At 44.8% G+C, this 23693-nt stretch overlaps 1 protein-coding gene across 1 annotated transcript in view; it reads right to left on the bottom strand.

Moving 5' to 3' along the window:
* The window catches only part of EPHB1 (EPH receptor B1), a 409554-nt gene that overhangs the window by 101191 nt on the left and 284670 nt on the right, over positions 1–23693 (bottom strand). The window contains exon 5 of the mRNA XM_070433462.1: positions 10347–10682. Within this exon, the coding sequence (XP_070289563.1) occupies positions 10347–10682 (336 nt within the window). The remainder of the gene's footprint in view (positions 1–10346; positions 10683–23693) is intronic.

Below are 23693 nucleotides of genomic sequence, written 5' to 3'. Positions count from 1 at the left end.
CCCACGTCACCAGGGCCAACAGCAACTATCTCCTAATCCAGTGGTCAGCAAACTTCGGCTCACGAGCCACATGCGGCTCTTTGGCCCCTTGAGTGTGGCTCTTCCACAAAATACCACGTGCAGGCGCACACGTACCCATGAGCAGAAGTCGGCATTTTGTGGAAGAGCCACACTCAAGGGGCCAAAGAGCCACATGTGGCTCAAGAGCCACAGTTTGCCGACCACTGTCTTAATCCAATTGTAGATGAACTGTGCCATGATAGAGGCAAACGGCAACCATCTCCTAATCCAACTGTAGATGACCTCTGCCATGATGGTTGTAACAATCTCATTTGCCCTTTGAAGAGAGTAAGGAGCTTATGACAGTCTCATGGCCAGCAGTCCCATTTTCACTCAACAAGCCATGTAGCTGTAGTGTCTGGTGCAAGATGAGGTGAAATAAGAAAACAGATGCCCTCTAATCATCCTCGCAAGGATGCAGCAGGTTGGGCATTCTCAGCTGTCCTCCAGCTGATAGCAGCATAACTAACCACTGCTCAGGACCTGGAACAGGGAGAATTCCCACATTCAACCACTGCATATTCGTCCACCTGAGTTCAAATTGGTCAGTCAGTGAACAATAAAATATCCCACCCAACACTGTCACCATATAGCAACAACGACCACAGATTGAAATGCTCTCTAGCAACCACATGTGGTTACATCTTAAGGTTTGGAAAGTGAGAGCTGGTACCACTGCAGGTTAAGAAACCCAGAGCCTAGCGGAGGGCCCCCTAGAGTCCCCAATTAGTCACCTGCTCATGTGACTTTTCTGGGTCTCTCATTCCAGTCTCCACAAGAGCTGTGGACTAGCATGTGAGCTTCACAAGGCATGGGCTTTTGTGTGTTGTTTGCTACTGTGTTCCCAGTGCCTGGAGCAGTGCATGCATGACGCACAGAAGGCCTCCAAAAATATCTGTTGAGTAAATGAATGAATAGAACAGAAACCAGTGAGTCAGCATGTGGAAAGTAGTCACAAAGACTGTGTTAAATGGATGAATACAGTTCCAAAGTTAAAGTGCTTAAACAAACAAACAAACAACCCCTTTGAGTGTGGTTGAATGTCACTGCGTTCTAAGTGGATCAGGGCTCCTAACATCATTCTAAAATCATCCCCTCATCTGGCTGGTGTGGCTCAGTGGATTGGATTGAGCAGCATCCCATGTACCAAGAGGTAGCTAGTTTGATTCCTGGTCAGGGCACATGTCCGGGTTGTGGGCTCAATCCTCAATAGAGGGCATGCAGGAGGCAGCCAATTAATGTTGCTCTCCCACTGCTATTTCTCTCTCTCTCTCTCTCTCTCTCTCTCTCTCTCTCTCTCTCTCAAATCAATAAACCATATTTTAAAAAAATGAATAAAATCATTCCCTCAAGTTTTTCTTCTAGGAGCCACAGAGGAGGAAGATACCTAGTTGCCTGGCTGACCTGGAGGGATCATCTGGCAACTGTGGGCCATGGGGACATATTCGATTCCCACACACCAGCCAAACATATATATTAACTCATATGTGGGGGCTAAAGGAAACGGGCAAATATTTATCAAGGGTCTCTTTGCCTAGTGCTGTGTGGTCGCTCTCTCATGAGCCTGAAGCATGTGTTAAAATCTGCTTCTCTGCAGAGCTCACCATGTAGTGGAGAGACCCAGGGCTCCCGGGGGAACCACACCTTTGGTCATGAGCAGTGCTATGTGCTGACCTGCTCAGTTCAGCAGGAAACACACTATCATCTGCAAATGGCCAGGACCTTTCTAAGGCCACTCAGAAGTTCCTTGTCAATGCCAGGGCTTAAGAAACAATAGAAACAATCTTTTTAGAATTAACAATGAGAAGAAAGCAATGAAATTGGATTAAGTGGAGTGAAAATTTCATTTGCTTAGGGTTTGTAAACTTTTCTTCATTAACTTCAATAAAAGTTTTCTTTAAAGTCATTCCAGTCTTTTTAAAGTTCTAACTCAATCTTTTCTCTGCTCTGGAGCAAAGTTTGCCTGCTAATTTCCAATGAGACCAGCCCTTAAAAATGAACTAGTTTTAGCATATGGATCTTAACACTCTAAATTTTTACAGGCAGCAGTGCAATATTGTTTTAATATTTAATTTTGAGATTTACATAATATCTTTCCTCCAAAGAGCTCAATATATTGCAATATCATAAAATTCCTTTCATATTCAAAGATTATCTTTATGCATGCAAATACTATATTTAACTAAGGAATAATGCAAATTAGGTGATGTATTCAGAGAAATTGGTGGGCTAGATAATTCTTTTGTAGGAAAAGTAGTATCTCTGACTAATTTTAATTGTCTAGGAACTTCAAAAATGCCTTGGCTTCTGGTCAAGATGGCAGTGTAGGTAAATGTGGTACCTGCATCCTTCCACAACCACATAAAAATTTCCAATAAACTACAGAACCACTATCAGTCAGCACCACCTGAAATCTAGCTGAACAGAAGTTCTACAACTAAGGATATAAAGAAGAAGCCACGCTGAGACTGGTAGGAGGGGCAAAGACACTGAATGGGCTGATCCCACACCTACGTGTGGTGGATAAAAATCAGGAGCAACATTTTGGCTGTGGCGGTCCCCCCTGAGGGTCAAGGAATTCCAGTCTCCAAGGTTCCAGTGCCAGGAAGAGAAGTCGTCATAACTTCTGCTTGTAATAACCAGCAGGGATTGTGGCTGATTGAGATGGAGGGCTGCTGGAGTCCCAGAAGTTCCTCTTAACACATTGCGTACCGCATAGAAATCTCTAAGACATACGCCAGGGACCGCACGTCTCTGGGCAAACTGCACATTATTTAAATCATCATAATGCAGTTTAGGTGTTGTTTTTCAATAATTATAACATTTTTATTTACAAAAACAATTAAACAATTAAAGTTCCTAGTACTTTCTTAATGTATGGTACTGCGTAAAACATTTTCCTCTATGAAGAGGGACCAAACAAAATTTACATAAGTGTCTAGATTCGCTCCTTTTTCCATGGGCGTGAAAAACGAGAACACTTGTGAGCGGCCCTTAACAGGTGGAATGTGAAACACGAGAAAACTCCTGAGCGGTACGAAATGTGTTAAGGGCCTGCACAGACTTACTGGAACTCACTCCCTCTGAGCTCTAGCACTGGGGCAGCAGCTTGAAAGGCACAAGAGACATAAGGGGAGGAACTGAATTGTCTGGCTTAGGGGTGAGACTTGGAGGGGCAGGTTTCTCCCAGACAGAGTGCTGGCACAGGCCATTGTTCCTTTTCTGGATCTCCCCCTCCAGAAAGAGAAGAGAGAGAGAGAGCAAGGAATTGAAAACTTCTGTAAAAAAATAATGATGAAAAACTTCCCTAAACTGATAAAGGAAATAGACATACAAGTCCAGGAAGCACGGAGTCCAAAATAGGATGAACGAAAGGAGGCCCATTCCAAGAACACCACATTTAATTAATATGCCAAAGGATAAAGACAAAGGAGAACCTTAAGAGCAGCAAGAGAAAAGCAGTTAGTTACCTATAAAAGAGCTCCAACAGATTTCGCAATAGAAACTTTTCAGGCCAAATGGGAGTGGCAAGAAATATTCAAAGTGATGAAAAGCAAGGATCTACAATCAAGATTACTCTACCTAGCAAAGCTATCATTTAGAAGTAAAGAATATATAAGGAGTTCCCAGACAGGAAAAAGTTCAAGGAGTTCATCACTATCAAACCAATATTAAAGAGTCTCCTTTAACAAGAAAAGATGGCAATAAATACAAATCTATCAACAATTGAATTAAAAAAAAAACTAAAAGAAACAAGCAGAACAGAAACAGACTCATAGACACAGAGAACATTTTGAGGGTTGCCAGATGAGAGGGGCCTAAAGGAATGTGTGAAAAAGCTGAAGGGATTAAGAAGTACAAATTGGTAGTTACTGGGGAATATAGTCAATAATATTGTAGTAACTATGTATGGTATCAGATGGGTACAAGATTTATCAGGATGATCACTTAGTAAGAGATATAATGACTAATCATTGGGTTGTACATCTGAAACAAATATAATATTGTATGTCAACTATAATTTAAAAAAAAATTAAGTAAAAAAAAATCGCACTAAAATCTTAGAACTGCATCCTTAAAAGAGATGGATTTTGTGGTGTAGAGATTATACCTCAATAAAGTTGTCTAAAAAGCAAAATAAACGCCTTAAAAATGGACAAACTAAAGGGGCTTATGACTATTAACAGAAGTAATGTATTTATTTTTTAAACTCAGTTAAGTAACGGATTGTGTCTGCGTTATTGGCATGGTGGCTATGTTAGTATTCCTCATGCAATCGGCACAGCAGACCATACATGAGCTGTGTGGAATATAAATGTCAGATATAAAACTGCTGATGGCATCAGGAATGTAAGGGGGAAAGTGTTGCTTCTCTAAACATATGATGAGGAAAGACAGACAGGCTCCTTAGAGCAGCAGGAGCAGCTTGTGCCAGGTGCACAGGTTCCGGCTTCACTCCAGTCCTCATGTCCTCATTGTTAACTCACTGGGATGCAGACTTCACTGTCCTTTCTGGTGCCCACTCCTCCTCAAAGAATGGACAAACCAATACCTGTCATTTACCTGATGTGGATGGCATTCGTCCCAAACAAAGAGACTGAGAGGCCTTGGAAAGAAACAGCCTAGGAAGAAAAAATCCAAATTGCGGTCTGGCTCAGGACATGTTCTCAGAAATGATGCTCATCTCCTAGTCTATAGCATGATTTACAACATGATTTTCTATCCCCTGTCTCACTTGACTGTCACAGCAGCACGAGAAAGCAGGTGTCATTACTCCTATTTTACAGCTGAGAAAGGAGGGACCAAGGTAGGTCAATGAACTTGCATGAGTCACATGAGGACCAGAGAGAGAAACCAACCCCGGGACACTCCGGCTATGCCTCTGCCACCATGACTCCAAGAAGTGAGGAAGGCGACTGCCCCACAGTGGAATGAAAATAGAACAGCGCAGCATGCCCACCTTTCTGGCTTGGGTAAATCGGATTAGACCTCTGAATCCGCCAATAGGCCCAAATTCAGAATTGGATTTGTTTGGCTCTCCTGTGCTTTAAATTTTTCTAATTTGATGTCAACAATTTAAATTTGGATTTTCAGCTTTTAAGACCTGGCACCACATTGCTGGAGCTGAGTAGAGGCTGCCCCTGTTCTCTTCAGTTCCCTGCAGACCCCACCACTCCCTATTGCTTGACACTTGGCTCTACTTTGCTCCTTTTCTTTGCCTGCCTGGCCTCATGGGACTTGGAGTTTGTTCTCTCTGGCTTTGATGGTCCTAAATTCACTGACTTTATATCTTGCTAAAAGTTGACTTCAGAGATGTGCTGGTCTGATTTGTCTTTTTTTTTTCTAAGATTTCCTCTGAGGTCCCTTTCCCCAACTCTGACACTCTGAGTCTAACTGGCAGAAAAGAGAAGCAAAGTTTGTCATTCACTTTAATTCTCTCTGACAGCCAGATGATCCGGCCATCAGTCTGAATCTGGGGCCAGGTGCCAGAGAGTGACTGTGAGAGTTAGTGGAGATAACAATCCCTCTGCAGATCCTGTGGCCACTGAAACAGAGAGAGTTCCACCTGATCGGGTCTATTTTAAACTCAAGGCAGCTGTATTGAGAGCAAGGCTGCATCCCTGAAGACCTCACATAAATCTGAGCTTGCATAATTCATGACCAACCCCGACCAAAGATGATGGACATTTTTTTGACAGCTAAAGTGGCCCAGCTATGTGGCAATAGCTTAGAGAGAGCTTACAACTTACACGGCTCACCATAAAGCGATTTTTGATCAGTTAGAGGATAAAATAGCCACAAAGCTGAGTTTGAAACCCAGAAACATCATTTGTGGGCTGTGAGATGCTGAGCAAATTCCAAGAGCACTCTGACTCCAGTTTCTTCACCTGGCCCACCTCATCTTTGTAGAGAAAGAACATGGTAGGGGCTTGGCATATTGGAGGTGCTAAAAACTGGTAGTTCTCTGCCACTACCTATGGGCTGGGAAAGGATCCTATCCTGAAAGTCTCCAAGTGATGCAAGATCCTGAGTAGTCTGAGTATGTACATGACCGGGGTCATCAGGGAGGGAGTAACTCTGGGTCTCAGGATTCAACAGACTCTTTGGTGTTTCCCAGTCATACTTGCCTCTCAGGAAGAACTGTACCTACTGTGTGCCCAATGGACCAAAAGATGGATACAAATCTTCTGTGGTCTCATAGATGCCAACCCTTGAGGTCAGAAAAAGCCTATCAATGACTTTCTCTGATGGACTGAGACCGAACCAAACCCTTTTCTTTGGATTCCTAACTCAGGTAAGATGATTTTCCTGCCTTTATTGGTAGGGATAGTGAGAGCAACATGGTGCAGAATCAGTGTGGCATATATGGGAAGCCCTGAGAAAGAAGAGATGGCAATCCTGTGTTAAAACTGCCCATCCAGCCACAGATGTGGTCCATGCCCCTAAACAAAGGAGGATCTGCTCAGAGCAGCCAGCCGCACCTAGAAGAGGGTGGGTGCTCATAAGCATAAGGCTACAGATCAAGTGCAATACCACTTAGCAGCCAACTTGTCCCAACTCTTCTCTCCTGTGACCCTTCCATCCATTGTCTGGATCCAGTTCACTATGGGAACAACTTGTGTCCCTCAACAAACACACCCATCTCCCATCTCAATCCAGACACTGAGGACAACTTTTTATGATTTAGTGTCACAGAGAAAACTGTGGATGTGTAACAGGGACTACACAGTGAAGGGTCCTTCTCTCAGCAGGATGGCATTGGCTGGCTCTGAAAAAACCCTCCCTGCTCAGAGGCTATGAAATGGGAGCCCGGAGGGACTGTCCACCTTGAGGGCAGGAAATGGGAATGCAGAAACAAAGCTGGTGTCCTGCTGGCCCTCCTCTAATACCAGATTCCTTAAATGCCTTTGAGACTCTGTTTTCTTATAGGAAAATGGGAACAATGATACCCAAGTCATAGGATAATTGTGAGATCCAATGAGTCCACGTATTCCATAATTCTCTGTCAACACAAAAGAAACGCCACCGTGATGTGCTAACTATAATAAGTTTTACCTGCTCCTCAATCAGGGCCCACTGAATGGTCCCCAGCTATTTTCAGTTTCCAGACACACAATAGATACTAATAAACACATCAGGTAGCTTCATGATTGATTCCAGCACTGCTCTTGGTCAAATTCTTTAACTGTAAACTCCTACTCATGACCCAAACAGTAGCACAGTGGTGGCCATAGGCAATGACAGGGGGGTCAGACTATACCATGAAGTCAGGGTAGAGGGGCCGACCTAGATCTCACCCAGCATGGAAGAGCTCAGGGTGCCCTGGGAAAGGGTGAGAATGACTAACTGGTGCTGCCTACATCCATCCACCCCAACCCTTCATGGAACTGAGTCACTACGGTTTTTTGTGAAGTCGGTTATTTCATCTCTCTTTCATCTCTTATAAAATGTAGCTTCCATTCATTTTTCTAAACTGCTTCTGCAGAGGTGCAGGCTCAAGTGCTCATTTCAAAGTTTCTCATTTTTTTTTTTTTTGAAAAAAATTATCTATGGTTGAAAATAATTTCTATTCACATGTCAATTCACCAAAGCAGTGTGATAGCACCACGTTCCTCAGAGCCCCACCACCCACAGATTAGGAACCACTGATCAACTTGACATTTATTTTATAACTAGAGGCCTATTTATTTTATAACTAGAGGTCCCTAGGCCTGGCTAGTGATCAGGGCTGATCAGGTTCCCCGCCTCCTGGCCTGCTCGCCTCCTCCTTCCCTTACTCCCTCAGCACCCCCTCTGAGGCTGCTGGTCGCCCGCCATGTTCCGCGCCACCCCCTGGTGGTCAGCGCATGTCATAGTGAGCAATAGAACTCTTGGTCTCCTGGTCAAACTCTGGAGGGGACAATTTGCATATTAGTCTTTTATTATATACTAGTAGCCCTGTGCACGAATCCGTGCACCAGTAGCTTGCCAGTAGCTCGCTGCTGCCCTCCAGGAGCTCTCTGCCCACTGCCCCGCCCTCCTGTAGCTCCCCCGTCCCCCTACCCCATAGCTTGCTGCCCTGCCCCCTCCTGTAGCTCTCTGCCGCCAACTTATAACTCGCTGCCCCACCCTCCTGCTGATCCATAATCCGGTTGTTAAGTGCATATTACATCTTTATTATATAGGATAATAAGAAGGATAACCATGTGCCACCAAGAAGCAGCTGATTGTAAACTTTCAAACACCCAAATTCAAGAATTCTCAAAAAAAAAAAATCATAGATTGGAAGGTGACACTCGGACTGAGACAACATCAGGGAAGGTTAAGAATACAAGGGGGAGATACAAAGGGCACGAGAATGGGTGAGAATCAGAATAAATATTTTGAATGTTGATAATGCAGAACCCCTTGCAGGAGCCCTGGTCCCTCAGCTCCACTGCAGCCTGAGAAGGTGCAGATGGCAAGACAAGCAGATGGGCAGGTTTGGGAATAGCAGGAGAAGGGAAGGGAGGGGCAGAAATCAACGCAACCCGATATAAGTGGCAGGTTTGTTCGCACATGCTTAGAGAGAGAGAAAAGACAGCCAAGCCCAGTGTAACATGACAGCCTGGCAGGATGTTTATGCCCAGAAGCTGGGACACTAAAATATTTCAGCCAGTTTTCTGCCTTAAACTCTACAAGGGAAACGCTGCTAACAAAGGCTGCCCATGTTACATGCTCAACATGATGCTAGAATTACCATTCCCTTTTCTTTGGGTAGGACAGACTGTCACAACCTTTGTCTCCACGGCACCGGGGCTGTGGTCACCAGCTGGAGGCTCCCACACTTCCCCTCTTATTTTCTCATTACACACATCCGCATGTAAACACGTGACCGTACACATACAAACATGCACACACGAACACACACATGCTCCCAGCAACAACGCAGCCATCTGGACAGCCATGCTCGCCTGTGACACCTTCTTCCTTCTCAGTTCTGACAGCTTAAACCCAAGAATCATCTGCCGTCAAAGATGCCTGGTATTAAAAGAGGCAGAATGAGCTGAGGATGAGGAGGTGAGGAGTAGAAGAGGATGGAGTAGGAAAGAGGATGTCAGGAAGGGAGAGCTACATGGAGGGAGACAGAGCAAAGAGACAGGCTTGGATCCTGCTACTCCACTAACAAACGGTCCTTTCAGAATTGTTGATTGAGAAAAATCCCTAATTCCAAAAAAGATCATGGTCCACTGTCCATGACCCCCATCATTGCCTACAGACATGATGTTCACTTCCCCCTCTTCCATCTTGTACCATGACCCCTCGGGAGAAAGTGCTCATTTCTAACTCCCTTGATATTTCCTGTGTGTGTAGAGGATGCGGTACTTAGAAGACACCAGCCTTGCAGCTTGTACTTTGTGTCTATGCCCTGCAAATTATTCAGTTAATGAGTTTCACAGAAGAAACGATTGTGTCCCAGTATCACTGTATACCTCAGAGTGTCTAATCCACATACAGTAGATACTCATCACTGTCTTGTAGTAATGAGTGAATACATAAATGAGTAAGTGCATGAATGAACTGGTTAAATGGATATAAAAAGAAATTGATTGTGAAAAGTAATAAAGAAGAAAAGGTCAGAAGAGTAGAAGATATAAAAAAGAGAGAAGAAAATATGTTTTGAGCTGTGCATGCCATAGGGAGGTCTGGCTATCAGGAGTGATCTATTGCCAACTATCTGAGGTCTCTATAACAGTGTAGCATTCATCTGAGCAAGCTATAAAGGAGAATGCACTCTTGAATTACATGGGTTTGATTGAAAGGTCATCTATGAAGCAATAGTGACTTTATCACATGATTACTGGGAAGTTTCTCTCATTGGGTTTTCTAACAGAATAGCACTGGTCTACTCAAGACCATGCAGGGCTTCCATCCGTCCACTTCTACATCCATCATCTGTCCATCTATTTGTTTATTCACCACCCATCTGACTGTCCATCCATCTGTCTTCCCAAGGGCATTTGTTTAGCCCCAGCTGGATGCAGATGACTGGGCCCTACTATGGCTTGGATATACATCGTTGCTTTTGTGCTGGGCATACAAAAACCCCTCAGAATTAAGCTCCCTCTCAGAGGTGAAGAATTACACCCATGTCCTTCATGGCCACAAATGCCCATCACTGGACGCCTGTACTCCTGGGGGGCGTTGGGGGGTGGGGAGGAGGCCTGAGGGCAGATAACAGGATGGGTATGACTGCAGCTTTGTTCCTGCACCGAGATGGACAAAGAGCCAAAGACAAAGAAGAGCAGCGAGGCCTCCAGACTTACCAGCTTGGTTTGTGGTAATGTTGACAGAGACGTGTTGTGGGGGGAAGGGGCTCTTGCTGGAGACTCCATTGACGGCCTGGATGTCGAAGGTGTAGGGGGTGTGGGCCCACAGGCTGCTGATGGAGACTCGGCACTCGGTCAGGCCCAGCTGCTTTGGCACGAACTCCACATTGTCATCACAACGGGAGCAGCTCCGGCGGTCTGCCCGGCACTTTTTACAGATGATGTTGTAGGTCACATCATCCCGCCCACCTGTCTCCCTTGGAGGGTGCCACTCCAGAATGATGGACGTCTCATTGACGATTGAGATGACATTTCGGGGACCTGATGGGACGCCTGTAAGGAGACAAAGGAAGGCTCAGTGAGGCTGGGCAGAAGCTTCCTTGTCCAGCATCTCTCCATCTACCTTCAGTGTGTCTCCACCCTCAGCTCACACATGCATCTCCTCCCCTCCTTCAACTCTAATCTCCATGCCTCAATCTATTCTGAGAAAAAGTGCTGAACCACAATGAGAACCTGTCCCCAAATCCTTTTTCAGTCATGACCACTGGGGCTCTCCTTTCAATCATGTGTGCCGAGAGAGGAGGACACAAGTCTTTTTATTCATAGGACCAAGCCGCATCCGCCAGCCAGAACACCTAGAGAGATGAATATTCACATTGCACAGGCTTTGGTGCATAGACAAGAAGCAACGTTGGTAGGAGATTCATGCAGCCACTGCACTTAACCCCACGACATAAGAAGAGCATAGAGATTGTTCTAGACCAGCCGTGGGCAAACTACGGCCCGCGGGCCGGTTTGAAATGAATAAAACTAAACAAAAAAAAGACCGTACCCTTTTATGTAATGATGTTTACTTTGAATTTATATTAGTTCACACAAACACTCCATCCATGCTTTTGTTCCGGCCCTCTGATCCAGTTTAAGAACCCATTGTGGCCCTCGAGTCAAAAAGTTTGCCCACCCCTGTTCTAGACACTCTGCTAGCTGCTTTGCATGCATTTAATCCCCCTATAAGACTTGCTGGGAAGATGCAACCATTAAGTCAACTTTATGGAAAGGGAAACTAAAGCTGAAAATGGGGACTGGCTATAGATCTTGAGGTCTATAAGAATGGGAGCCAGTATGAACACGCATATCTGCCTGATTCCAACGCTTACATTCTTAACCAATGCCCTGTGCTGCCCTGTGAAACTGACTACCTTTTCCTACTGAGGGAAAAGCTATCTCCAAGCCCAAACTTACACAGAGAGGGAACTCCAAATGTCAGTGGTAGGATAATGTGAAATTTGAACAGACTCTCTCTCCTATAAACCAGCCAGGCTCCCTGGGACTCCAGAAGGGCAGCCTCTTCCCTCTGGCCAGCTGTCTATGGCTGTTGTTCTCATGCTGGCCAAGGTGGAAATGCCTTGGTGAAAACACTAGGAAGCCTGGTACTTCACAGAAGGGCAAAATGTTGCTGGATTAATGGCCACAGCGTTGGGTATTTTGAGATTAAGTTGGAGAATCTTCTGCCCAAGAACACGACAGATCACAGTCTCAGGTTCTCAAACCAAGCTCTGCATCTCCCCAACGTCTAACTGATGGAAATGAATTCTGCCTGGAAGCCCCCCTTCTGAATGCCAGGTCTGCTGGAGCAGCCGCTCGGGTAGTAATGCATTCAGAAATCATGCACGTGACTGTCGCCAGCTGAACGGAGACATGTGTAAAGTGGTTCATGCTGGAGACAGGAATCAAATGCCAACACACAAAATGAGGGAATAACAACAAGGTCGGGGGGCACCAGGGAAGGATTCTGTGTTGAATCAGTCAACAGCCAGCAGCTAGAGCAGAAAGCAAATATTAAATCGAATTCTATTAAAACATGAAAGAAAATCAGTACTGTACTATATAAAGCCCATTAGGCCTGAGCTAAAGCACAACTCGCATGCATGCTTGTGACAGGGCAGGATTCATGAAGCATTTCTACTGAAGTCTTGCAAATAGCATTTAAGAATTCCCCACCCATCTGCCCAGGGATAGACATCCATCTCTTTAGGAATCAGCACACAGCTAGCACTGGGAGGGCAGTCAGCACTGGGCCTGGCCAGCCTCTCTCCTCACACTGCACTCCTCGTTAACATCTGTATTGGCCAGTACCTGTCTGGGACACATCTGTTTGCTCAGACTGATGAGACTCAGACCACAAGCACCCAGTGGTCAATGTCATTGCTGCCTATCTCCCTTTCACGGCAGACAGCCCAGCCTTGGCCACAGACCACTGGTTCTCCTACTTGTAATAAATACATTCACTGAATGCTTGCACTTTGCTAGATGTGGGGCAAATCCTTTCACAATGTTATCTTATTGCATCCTCAGGCCATCCTGAGCTGTCACTCAGAAAGCAGCCTTGGGCAGAGGGGCAGAGACAAGGATGTCCAAGGGAGTAACCACCCATCCCTCCCACCCTTTAACCCCCCATGTTTCAATTATCTCCTTGCTCCATTGACCTTCAACTTCACCCTCTTCCCGACTTCAGCTTCTCCACTTAAACGTGCATATGTCATTGCCATTTCAAAACTAAAAGACTGCCCCCTGGCCTCTCTGCATGGCCGGTCCTCTCCTCTCCACCCTCCAGCCAAGCTTTTCCAAAGCGGAGTCACACTTGGTGGCTCTCCTCTCTCCCTGCTCCGCCAGCTGCAGCCTGGTTACTTCCCCTCTCAGCCATCATGCCTGCTTTTCCTTTTGGCCTCCTGCTTGACAAGTCTAGGAAACACAATTCAGTCCTTAACTCCCTCGACACCCTGTGTTGTCACTAGCCAGGCCCTGGGAGTCACATCTTCTGTATCCCACAACACATGGTCTGTCAGCTCCATCTCCTTTCCCTCAGATCCTTCCCCTCCTTTATATCCTCCTCCCCCTCATAACAAAGGGCTTTGTCAATTCCCCTGCCCTATTGCAAAAGCCTCCTAATGAATTCTCCAGCATTGCTTTGCAGCTCTCAACCATTCTCATCTGCCATAGTGTGAGTTCCAAAACGTACATGGAGTCAGAGTTCCTCTGCTCAGGCTCCAATTACCCGAGTTTACCCTCCTGTCCACGTCTTTTGAGTTCCTGTGTATCTTGCTGCTCTTGATCTCATCTCTGGCCACCTGACCCTCGCTCCTCCTGGTGTGGCCAACAGGAAGATCCCCATGATTGCCTGTGCACACTAAACTCTCCATATTCCTGAGCCTCTGCACAGGGATTTCTCCTCTGTCTGGAATTCTTTCCCTCCTCTCCACTTGAGCCTCTCTTGCTCACCCTTTAATGTCCAGCACCCATTCCATCAGGAAGCTTCCCCCTCAGTGCATGCCCGCAGTCATACACTCCCCGCTCTGGCCTCCAAAGCCCACTTCTAGCCGCCTAACCCAGATCATTGCATTGTGATGGTCTCTTCCTCTGTGTTGTCCTCGCCACAGTGTGGCCCCCTGGTGGGCTGGGGGTTGGCTCATCATTTCCATGCCTAACATTTTACCCAGGGGAGCCTCAGGTCATATGTGTGCACTGCTCTCCAGCACAAGACAAGCTGTCCTGCTGGGGCGCTGATAGCGGGGGGTGGGAGTGAGGGGCAGCAGGGACAGCAGTGAGGCCCCACGGCTTGTGACTCTGAGTAGTAGAGGCTTTGGTAGAGATAAAGTGGCAAGTGAGGAGATTCCCCTGATCTGATGGTGTCCGTGGGGCTGGGGAGACCAGGCACTGCTCATTTGCTCCTGACTCAGGAAAAAAATCAGTGGGTTTCCAGGACGGATTTTCATGTTTATTAAGAAACAGCCTTCATTTGAAACAACCACTTCTCATCCATGGCTGCATTCCAAAGCAAATGTGTCTGTGGAGCATGAATGAGGGTCTACGGGAGCTGTGGTTGGTGAGTCCAGGACTGCATAGCTCTGAGACAGGGATGGCCTTCCCTTGGCGAGTAGACTGGGAGAGCTGGGAAAACCTGAGCATACCCTGCTGTGTGTCCCTCACCACTCACCTCCTCCCCACCCAGCACAAGCCTGGGCTCGCAGTGCATATCTGTGGAGGTGACAGAGTCTTGATCACAAACAACGACTGGAACTCCATTCATTATTCATTCATTCACTCACTCATTCATTCACTCATTCATGTCTTAACAAATACTGTTATAGGCACCTGGGAGATAGAAAACTCATGACAGGCAGGTTTCTGCTCCCATGGAGCTTACATTCTGGGGAGAAAAACTGACAAGAAAGAAGGAAATATGGAGATAAAGGAGATGATTTCAGGCAAGAATAAGTGCTAGGAAATAAAACAGTCCCAGGCTCAGACTGCCTCCTACCAATGCTTATAGCTCCTGTCCCTTCTCCCAGGAGGCCTTTTCCAGGCCACGAGCCAGGCCCAGTGTCTGGGTGGCTACAGTGACAATGTTCCCAGGCCTATGCTCCATCCCAATGATGAGAGCACACTCCTACAAGTAGGCTAACCAGCCTTTTGCGTGCCTGAATAAAGAGCCTGACCAGAGCAGGTTTGGCCTCTGAATAAATCTCCTTAGAGGAAGGCACCAGGACAACTTCCTAGGACCAGTGCACTCCCTGGACTGGGGCCCTACCCCTACAGGAAGCATTTTGTCAGAACCAGGGCCCCGAGCAGAATCCTCAGGAAGGAGGCCCATTGAGATCAGAGAAAATGTTTAAAGAGGATTAGAGAGGGAGGTCAGAGGGGGAAGAAAATCTTCATCTTCTGCAAAGTCCTTAGGAAGTACAGTGGCAGGGCTCAGAGCCAGGGTCTTCAGTCCACATCCTGGTTTTTCTTAATTATGTACAGACAGGCTTTCTGAAGCCTCTCTGATCTGTTGCCACAGTGACTACTGAAGGAAGCTTCCTCTTAAAAAGGCTAGGAATACTCAGTCCTTTTAAAAAATGGGAAACCACTGAGCTATGGTTCTCTGGGTGGAGGGAATACGGTGGGTCCTGAGTTATGGGGATGGGGCTCTGTGTCTTCCAACATGTTCCTGAGAGGTTGGCTTATACTGCATAGAGCATGGTTAGCATCAGGACTACAAAAAGTTACACAGAAAAGATCCTTCTTGAGCCATTGGGGTATCCAAGTGTTGCCATATTGTGACAGAATCTCCCGCTTTTTAACATGATTTGGGACAGATGATTCTTTTTTAAAAATGGGATCAAAGTCGGTGGGAGAGAGTGGTGAGTTTGTTTATAGGCATTAAGCTAGAAATAAGAGTATGCCTGAGTAACCAAAGGGAAAATCTGCTAAAGACAGGTAAGCCCCTAAGCCAGTTCCTTTACCTGGAATCTGAATAAGGCCAACCTCCTGGTCTGAGAACTTAAATGTGAATTTCAGGTCAGTCCAAGATGCCCAGCAGGCAGTGTCCAGCTAACTGTGCCTTTCTACAGTTAGGGTCTGTGTCCGTGGACCACTCCCCACGGGGAGCTGGAGAGGGTGACAGCCATGGTGAGGCAATGTCCTTCTGGGAGACCCCTTTGCAGGCTGAAACTGAGCTGCTCTGCATGGGCCAGAGATAGGGTCCTTTCAACAGTGTGAACAACCCCTTGGAGAACCTGATGAAAGTAACAAAGCTTTTTCTGAGAAAAACGAATGTGTGATCGAAGAAATACAAAACTTTTCAGAGACCCTCAATGAACCCCCTACATATTCACATCAACCACTTTTCAAAATATTCCCTTGTTGGTAAACCTTGAGAAGGTGAACTTCTAAGCCTTAATTTTCTCATCTGAGAGTGGTAGTTTTGAAGATTTAATGAGATGATATGCCCAAGGGGTTTAGCTGTGTGCCTGGTAAACAGAGGAACTCAGTAACTGCCAGCTGCTATTGTTATTAGTAGTATGGTTACTCTTAGATGATCTGGAATCCTGACCATTCATCTAAGTAAGACGGATCTAATTCTGCCATTTATTCCTTAAGCAGAGACCCCATCCCCAGAACTGTGCTGAGCACAGTGAAAGCTATGAATGTATAGAGGTTACAGCCCATGAGTTTGGAGAACCCAGATGCTTATTAGTGAGGCAACACCCCATACATGGAGTGCTGGAAATTGTGAATACATATGATTAAGGGTGAAAGTAAGTGATACAGACACAAAGAGTTACAGCTATTTCAGAAAAGGTAAAATCAATGTAGAATAAAATAGTCAGAGATTGTGTCTGGGGGTCCTGTCCACCAGGCTGGAACTATATTGGAGGAGAAGTGCCTTGGAGGCTGTCTGCCCCAGTCTGCATCCTCTAGGCCACCTACCCCTTGCACTCAGGAAGAGATAGAACCTTAGTGTTGGGCATTGGGTTGTGTCCCTAGAATGGGTCCAACTCTTTTGGGTTCATGGCCTCTGTGCGCACCTGTACAGGCAGGCATACCTCAGAGATATTATGCTTTCAGTTCTAGACAACTGCATTAAAGTGAATACTGCAATCAAGTAAGTCACAAAAAATTTTTGGTTTCCCAATGCATATAAAAGTTGTGCTTTCCATGTACTTTAGTGTATTAAATATGCAAGAGCATTATGTAAAAAAACACACATTTGTACCTTAATTAATAAATACCTCATTGCTAAAAAAATGTTAACCATCATTTGAGTCTTCAGAGAAGTCATAACTTTTTTCCCGGTGGAGGGTTTTGACCCAATGTTGATGACTGCAGACTGATCAGGGTGGTGGTAGCTGAGGTTGGGGTGGCTGTGGCAATTTCTTAAAATGAGACAACAATGAAGTTTGCCATGTCTATTGACTCTTCCTTTTATGGACTATTTCTCTGTAGCGTAAGATGCTGTTTGACAGCACTTTACCCACAGGAGAGCCTCTTTCAAAATTGGAGTCAATCTTCTCAAACTCTGCCATTGCTTTATCAATTAAGTTTATGTAGTATTCTAAATTCTTTATTGTCATTTCAACAATCTTTACAGCATCTTCAACAGGTGTGAATTCCATCTCACAAAACCACTTTCTTTGCACATCCTTACCCATTCAAGTTTTATCATGAGATTGCAGCAATTTTACATCTTCAGGCTCCACTTCTGATTCTAGCTCTTTTGTTATTTCCACTTCATCTGTGGGTATTTCCTCCAATGAAGTCTTGAACCACCTCAAAGTTATCCATAAGGCTTGTAACCAAGTGCCTCCAAAGTCCTTTTAATGTGAATATTTTGACCTCTTCCGTGAATTACAAATGTTCCTAATGCATCTAGAATGCTGAATCCTTTCCAGGTTTTTAATTTACTTTGCCCAGATCCATCAAATGAAGCACTCTCTATGGCAGCTATAGCCTGATAAAATCTATTTCTTAAGTAATAAGACTTGAAAGTCAAAATTGCTCCTCGATCCATGGGCTGCAGAATGGATGTTATATTAGTAACCATGAAAACAACATTGATCTCATTGTACATCTCCATCAGAGCTCTTGGGAAACCAGGTGCAGTGTCAATAAGTAGCAGTATTTTGAAAGAAATCTTTCTTTTCTGAGCAGTAAGTCTCAACAGTGGGCTTAAAGTATACAATAACCCATGTTGTAAACAGATGTGCCATGATCCTCGTTTTGTTGCTCTAACGGCAGAGTAGATTTGGCATAACTCTTAGGGACTCCAGGATTTTCAGAATGGTAAATGAGCATCTGTTTTCCTTTAAAGTCACAGCTGCATTATCCCCCAACAAGAGAGTCAGCCTATCCTTTGAAGCCTGGCATTGACTTCTCTTCTCTAGCTATGAAAGTTTTAGATTGCATCTTCTTCCAATATAAGATGGTATTGTCTACATTGAAAACCTGTTGTTTAGTGTAGCCACCTTTACTAATTATCTTAGCTAGATCTTCTGGATAACTTACTGCATCTGCTGCTTCACCTTACATTTTTATGTTATAGAGACAGCTTCTTTCCTTAAACCTCATGAACCAATTTCTGTTCACTTCAAACATTTCTTCTGCAGCTTCCTTACCTCTCAGCCTTCATTTAATTAAAGAGAGTCAGGATCCTAGACTTCGTTAGGTTTCAGTTTAAAGGAATGTTATAACTGGTTTGATCTTCTATCCAGACCACTGAAACTTTCTTCATATCAGCAATAAGGCTGTTTTGCTTTTTTATCATTTGTGTGCTCGCTGGAATAGCACTTTTCATTTCTGAAGAACTTTCCCTCTGCATTCACAGATTGGCTATTTGGTACAAGAGGCTTAGCTTTCAGTGTGACTCACTTTTGACATGCCTTCCTCACTAAGCATAGATATGCCTAGCTTTTGATTTAAAGTGAAAGATATGCAACTCTTCCTTTCACTTAAACACTTAAGGCCTTTGTATGGTTACTAATTAGCCTATTTTCAATATTGTTGTGTTTCTAGGAATAGGGAGGCCTGAGGAGAGGGAAAAATATGAGGGAATGGCCAGGTGGTGGAACAGTCAGAACACAATCATTTAAGTTGACATTCTCATACGATGTGGCTTATAGTGCCACAAAACAATTACAATAGTAACATCAAATATCTCTGATCAGAGATCACCATAACACATATTATATAATGAAAAAGTTTGAAATAGTATAAGGCTTACCAAAATGTGACACAGAGATAAGAAGTGAGCAAATGCTGTTAGAAAAATGGTGCCAATAGTCTTGTTCATTTCAAGATTGCCAGAAACCTTCCATTTGTTAAAAAAAATCAATCTCTTCAAAATGCCAATAAAATGAAGTGCAATAAAACAAGGTGTGCATATATATATATATATATACTTCCTGGCATATGAGAAGTGATTTGGCTTTGACATGGTATTTGGCCTTGCTTATTCTTCCTCTGCCTGTAGGCAAGAAAACCCCTTCTTTACTCTTATAACAAACTGTTTTCTACTCAATCTCTCATTAGGCAGAAGATGTGAGCTTTGGTCTGGGGATGAGCTAGGAAGGACATTTGATATTCAAAACTCCTGAATATTGTGAGTCAAAAGTGCAAAGAGGTAATGTTCTTATGGCTGAAAAGTGTCAACACTGTAGTTTGGAAAAATGACTGCATACTTCAATGTGGACTGAGTTAAGAAGGCATAGAGAAGGAGACCAGAGAAAAAGGGGTAGGAATCATTTAAAAAGTGTGGTGCAAGAGGCCAAGAAGATATGGAAGGAGGGTTGATCATCAAAAATTATAGTTCCAACTCTCTACTCATTGCTCATTGTAAAATAGCTACTTAAAGAAACCATGTCTGAATGATTGGAAGGCTTCCTAAAGAAGGGGAAAGTCTTTAAGATTTTATAGAGAGGTAAGAGTCCAGGAGCAGAGACAGACAGGAAGTGGGGGCGGTAGAGACCTGAAAAGGTCTTCTATGGAGGCAAAGTATGCTGAAAACCAAGTCAGGGTGGTTGTTATATCTTTGCCCTCAATACAGCATACAAAGCTGAAAGCAGAATAGGTTAGACGCAGTGGTTCTCAACCTTCCTAATGTCACGACCCTTTAATACAGTTCCCCATGTTGTGGTGACCCCCAACCATAACATTATTTTCGTTGCTACTTCATAACTGTAATGTTGCTACTGTTATGAATCGTAATGTAAATATCTGATATGCAGGATGTATTTTCATTGTTACAAATTGAACATAATTAAAGCATAGTGATTAATCACAAAAAACAATATGTAATTATATATGTGTTTTCCTATGGTCTTAGGCGACCCCTGTGAAAGGGTCGTTCGACCCCCAAAGGGGTCGCGACCCACAGGTTGGCGACCCACGGGTTGAGAACCGCTGGGTTAGAGGATTAACACACACCAAAAGAGGCAAATTTTGCAACTTTCAGAAGTGTAGTAGAGTCATAAAATAAACATGAACTCAACTTCATGTTCTGTTTGGTTTGTTCTTTGGTAATTGGTTACTTGAAAACTATATAAAAAAGCAAACAAATAAACCTCTATTCTTTCAAGCTGCCTTGAAAGTGTAGCTATGACACTTCCCAACCTATGTTCAGCAGCCTCTTTCCCTTTCTCCTTCCCTCCTGAGACACTATTTCCTCCTCCATTATTCCCTCACTAAGTACAGAATTCCTGGGAGACTGGAGAAGAATGACCATTGTCCTAGAGCAAGGATGGGGAATATCTGGCCCACGGGGCTTATAAGGCCCTCAAAATCATTGGTCTGGCCCTGCCAATGCATCAAAGGTGAGTTAATTAAATGCTTCACCAAATATAGCAGGCTGATTTTTAAGTTGATAACTCTGTGTGGCCCACGAATGATGTTATAAATATCCACATGGCCCTTGGCAGAAAAAAGGGTTTCCCACTCCTGTCCTAGAGAAAAGGGCTGTGATGTGGTGTACTGTGCCAGTTCAGGACCTTGGAGAGGGGCATGTGGGGTAGCTTCTTGATGGCAGTGGGGGAGCTCCTAAAGATTCTGTCAGTCACCAATAACAACACAGCTATAGGGATCATGGCAGCAGGGGTTGTCAGGTCTTAGCAAGGTGGGAGTGTGAGGGTGGGAGTGGGGGGCTTGAGGCCATATCAGGAAACCAGGAGTGAGTTATCAGGGACATGTATAAAGTAGTGGCATCAAAATGAACAGATTATTGAACATTCTCCTCTCAATAGTAGACCTTAGAGAGGCTTGGGATTTGGGGAAGAAACAGACCAAGGACTGTCTACAAGTTATGCGTGATGAGCACCAGACATTTGGAGCACCATTTTGCTTAGTGTGAAGATGGTGTCTGAAGTTCTGAGGTGTCCCCTCCAAAAAGGGAGCTGTGCTGGGGGCCTGAGGCAGCAGGGGATGGAAAGCTGAGTGACGCCTGGTTCCTCTTCTTAAAATGTAGGAGGTACCCCTTGGGCAAGGAAGAGAGGATGTTGAAACCTGGGGAAATCATGTTGCTTTACTTTTCCTAACAGTCCTGGAATCCCGACATTCTAATTTTATGCCAACTTTGGAATCAATTTTATTTTATTTTATTTTTTGCTTAAAGCATTACAAAGGGTATTACATATGTGTTCTTTTTTTTCCCCGCCCTTGACAATACCCCGGCTTCCCCTACCCCCCAGTGTCTTATGTCCATTGGTTATGCTCATATGCATGCATACAAGTCCTTCAGTTGATCTCTTACCCCCCTCCCTCCTGCCCCCCAACCCTCCCCGGCCTTCCCGCTGCAGTTTGACAATCTGTGTGAGGCAGCTCTGCCTCTGTATCTATTATTGTTCAAAAGTTTATAATGGTCTCTATTATCCATGAATGAGTGAGATCATGTGGTATTTTTCCTTCATTGACTGACTTATTTCACTTAGCATAATGCTCTCCAGCTCCATCCATGCCATTGCAAATTGTAAGAGATCCTTCTTTTTTACAGCAGCATAGTATTCCATCGTGTAGATGTACCACAGTTTTCTAATCCATTCATCTACTGATGGGCACTTAGGCTGTTTCCAGATCTTAGCTATGGTGAATTGTGCTGCTATGAACATATAGGTGCATATATCCTTTCTGATTGGTGTTTCTGGTTTCTTGGGATATATGGAATCAATTTTAAATGAGCCCCAGGACCATAGGTTTCCTGTAGACAGAAACCTGTGCCACCTGCATGGATGTCAGGAGGACAAGGCTTTGATTTAGTGAAACTTGTTTGTTTCATGCCATTGAGTGAGTGATTCATGTCAGTAGTTTGCCTGCAGTAGATTTCTACAAGGAACATTTGCAAAAAACACTGAGAGATGGCTTTTGTTTCCATTTCAGTGGAGTTCTTTATAGAATTTAGAATTTTATTTTAATGATATGCCCTATGACAGTATCCAAAGTACTGTCTTAGCCATCTTGGTACAATACTTAATAAAATCTAATCTTCCCAACACACTATGAGGTAGGAACTATTATCCCCATATTACATTTGAGGAAACACTAGCTCAGAGATATTAAGTAACTTGTTCATGTCACATAGCTGGTGAGTGGTGAAATCAGGACTTAAGTGCAGGCCTGGTCCATGCCAAACTCACCCTAACTTTCCCGCCCAGGGTGGAGGCATTAGGTGTGTAAGGTGCAGGTGTGATGCAAACCCAGCTGGGTGATACAGGACGACAGGTAGGTTTCTTATGGAAGCAGGAAGCTCTTATTCCTAAACCATTTCAGTAGCTTCCCTGTGGAAACAGCAGCCGTGATTCTAGGATCGTGCTGAGCATGTCTGCACGTGTTGCTCATTAGGGTTTTGGAACCACTGGGCCTGTACTCAGGCAATTCTCCTAATCATAACAGTTCATAAGAAGAAGTGATTAATCAAAACAAGGAGGGACCCTGCGGAGAAGGATTTGGGGAACATCAAAGAACCTAGCGTTACACATTTCAGCAAACACAAATGTTTGTAGAAAGTACTCCTTGTTTCTCCTATTTGCATGGAGTTAATTGCTTGGGAGAAAGAGGATGGATTTGATTTTCTGGAAAAGAGACAGCCTCTGTATCTGGCCCTAGCTGAAGCCTGGGCATCTAGGTTTCCATGATGCTGCAGAAGCCTCCGAGGACCGCTGAGGCCCCTGTGCCCAGAGAATCTGTCAGTTGGAATGTGTCTACAGCCAGTCTCACATCACTGCCTGAGTGGGGGAGGGATCCAAGGTGGAATCTTCTATTTGTGTCCTAAGATGAGGCCAGAGAGAGGAACAGTTTGATGTGATTCCTCCTTGCAGTCCCCCTAGGAACACTCTGAGTCAAGGAGAGTTATAGGGCATGTTGCTTAAAGACATGGCCTTCAAGACCTCTTTTCTTCTGGAGTAGTGAAAGATGCACAGGACCCACACAGAGAAAACCAGGCTGAGTGCCAGCTTTGCTGCAGTGTGACCTTAGGCAGGTCACTTGTAGTCTCTGAGCCTGATCATTCATTGATTCTTGACTGATCAATCCATACATTTTTTCCTGAGACCCTGCTGTGTGCTATGGGCTGCATGTGAGGCTATGGTATGAAAAGTTTGTGGACATCTACCCTGAGGAACTCAACATCTGCAGCGGAGGTGGGTTCCTGAGCAACCGCCACACAAGCACTGACTGAGGAAGCTGGTGAAGATGCGGCACCTGGGCCTGGACAGGGATGAGGAGGGAACACTGTCCTCCTCACATTCATGGGAGAATCAAATGGCAGAATATGTGATGAAGCTTTCAGAGTGTCTGAGTGCACTCTACATACATAAAGGACTGTCTGGTATAAAACCCAGAAACCCCTGTCCACCTCTTTAGCTTCTAGAAGAGAAAGGGTGACCAGGGGCCACTAAATTAATAGAAGGCACTGCCCAGACATTTGACCAGAGGGCCTTCGGAAGCAGGAAAAACATCTTCATGTCCAAGGCCCCCAAGATCTTATGCAGACCTCCTCTGTGAATCTCCCACAGCTGTACACAGGACTCCTGCCCTAGA

The sequence above is a fragment of the Myotis yumanensis genome, unplaced genomic scaffold (assembly GCF_028538775.1).
Source record: "Myotis yumanensis isolate MYYU_CA2020_CCGP unplaced genomic scaffold, mMyoYum1.0.hap1 SCAF_14, whole genome shotgun sequence".
NCBI lineage: Eukaryota > Metazoa > Chordata > Mammalia > Chiroptera > Vespertilionidae > Myotis > Myotis yumanensis.
This window is presented reverse-complemented; position numbering and strand designations above follow the sequence as displayed.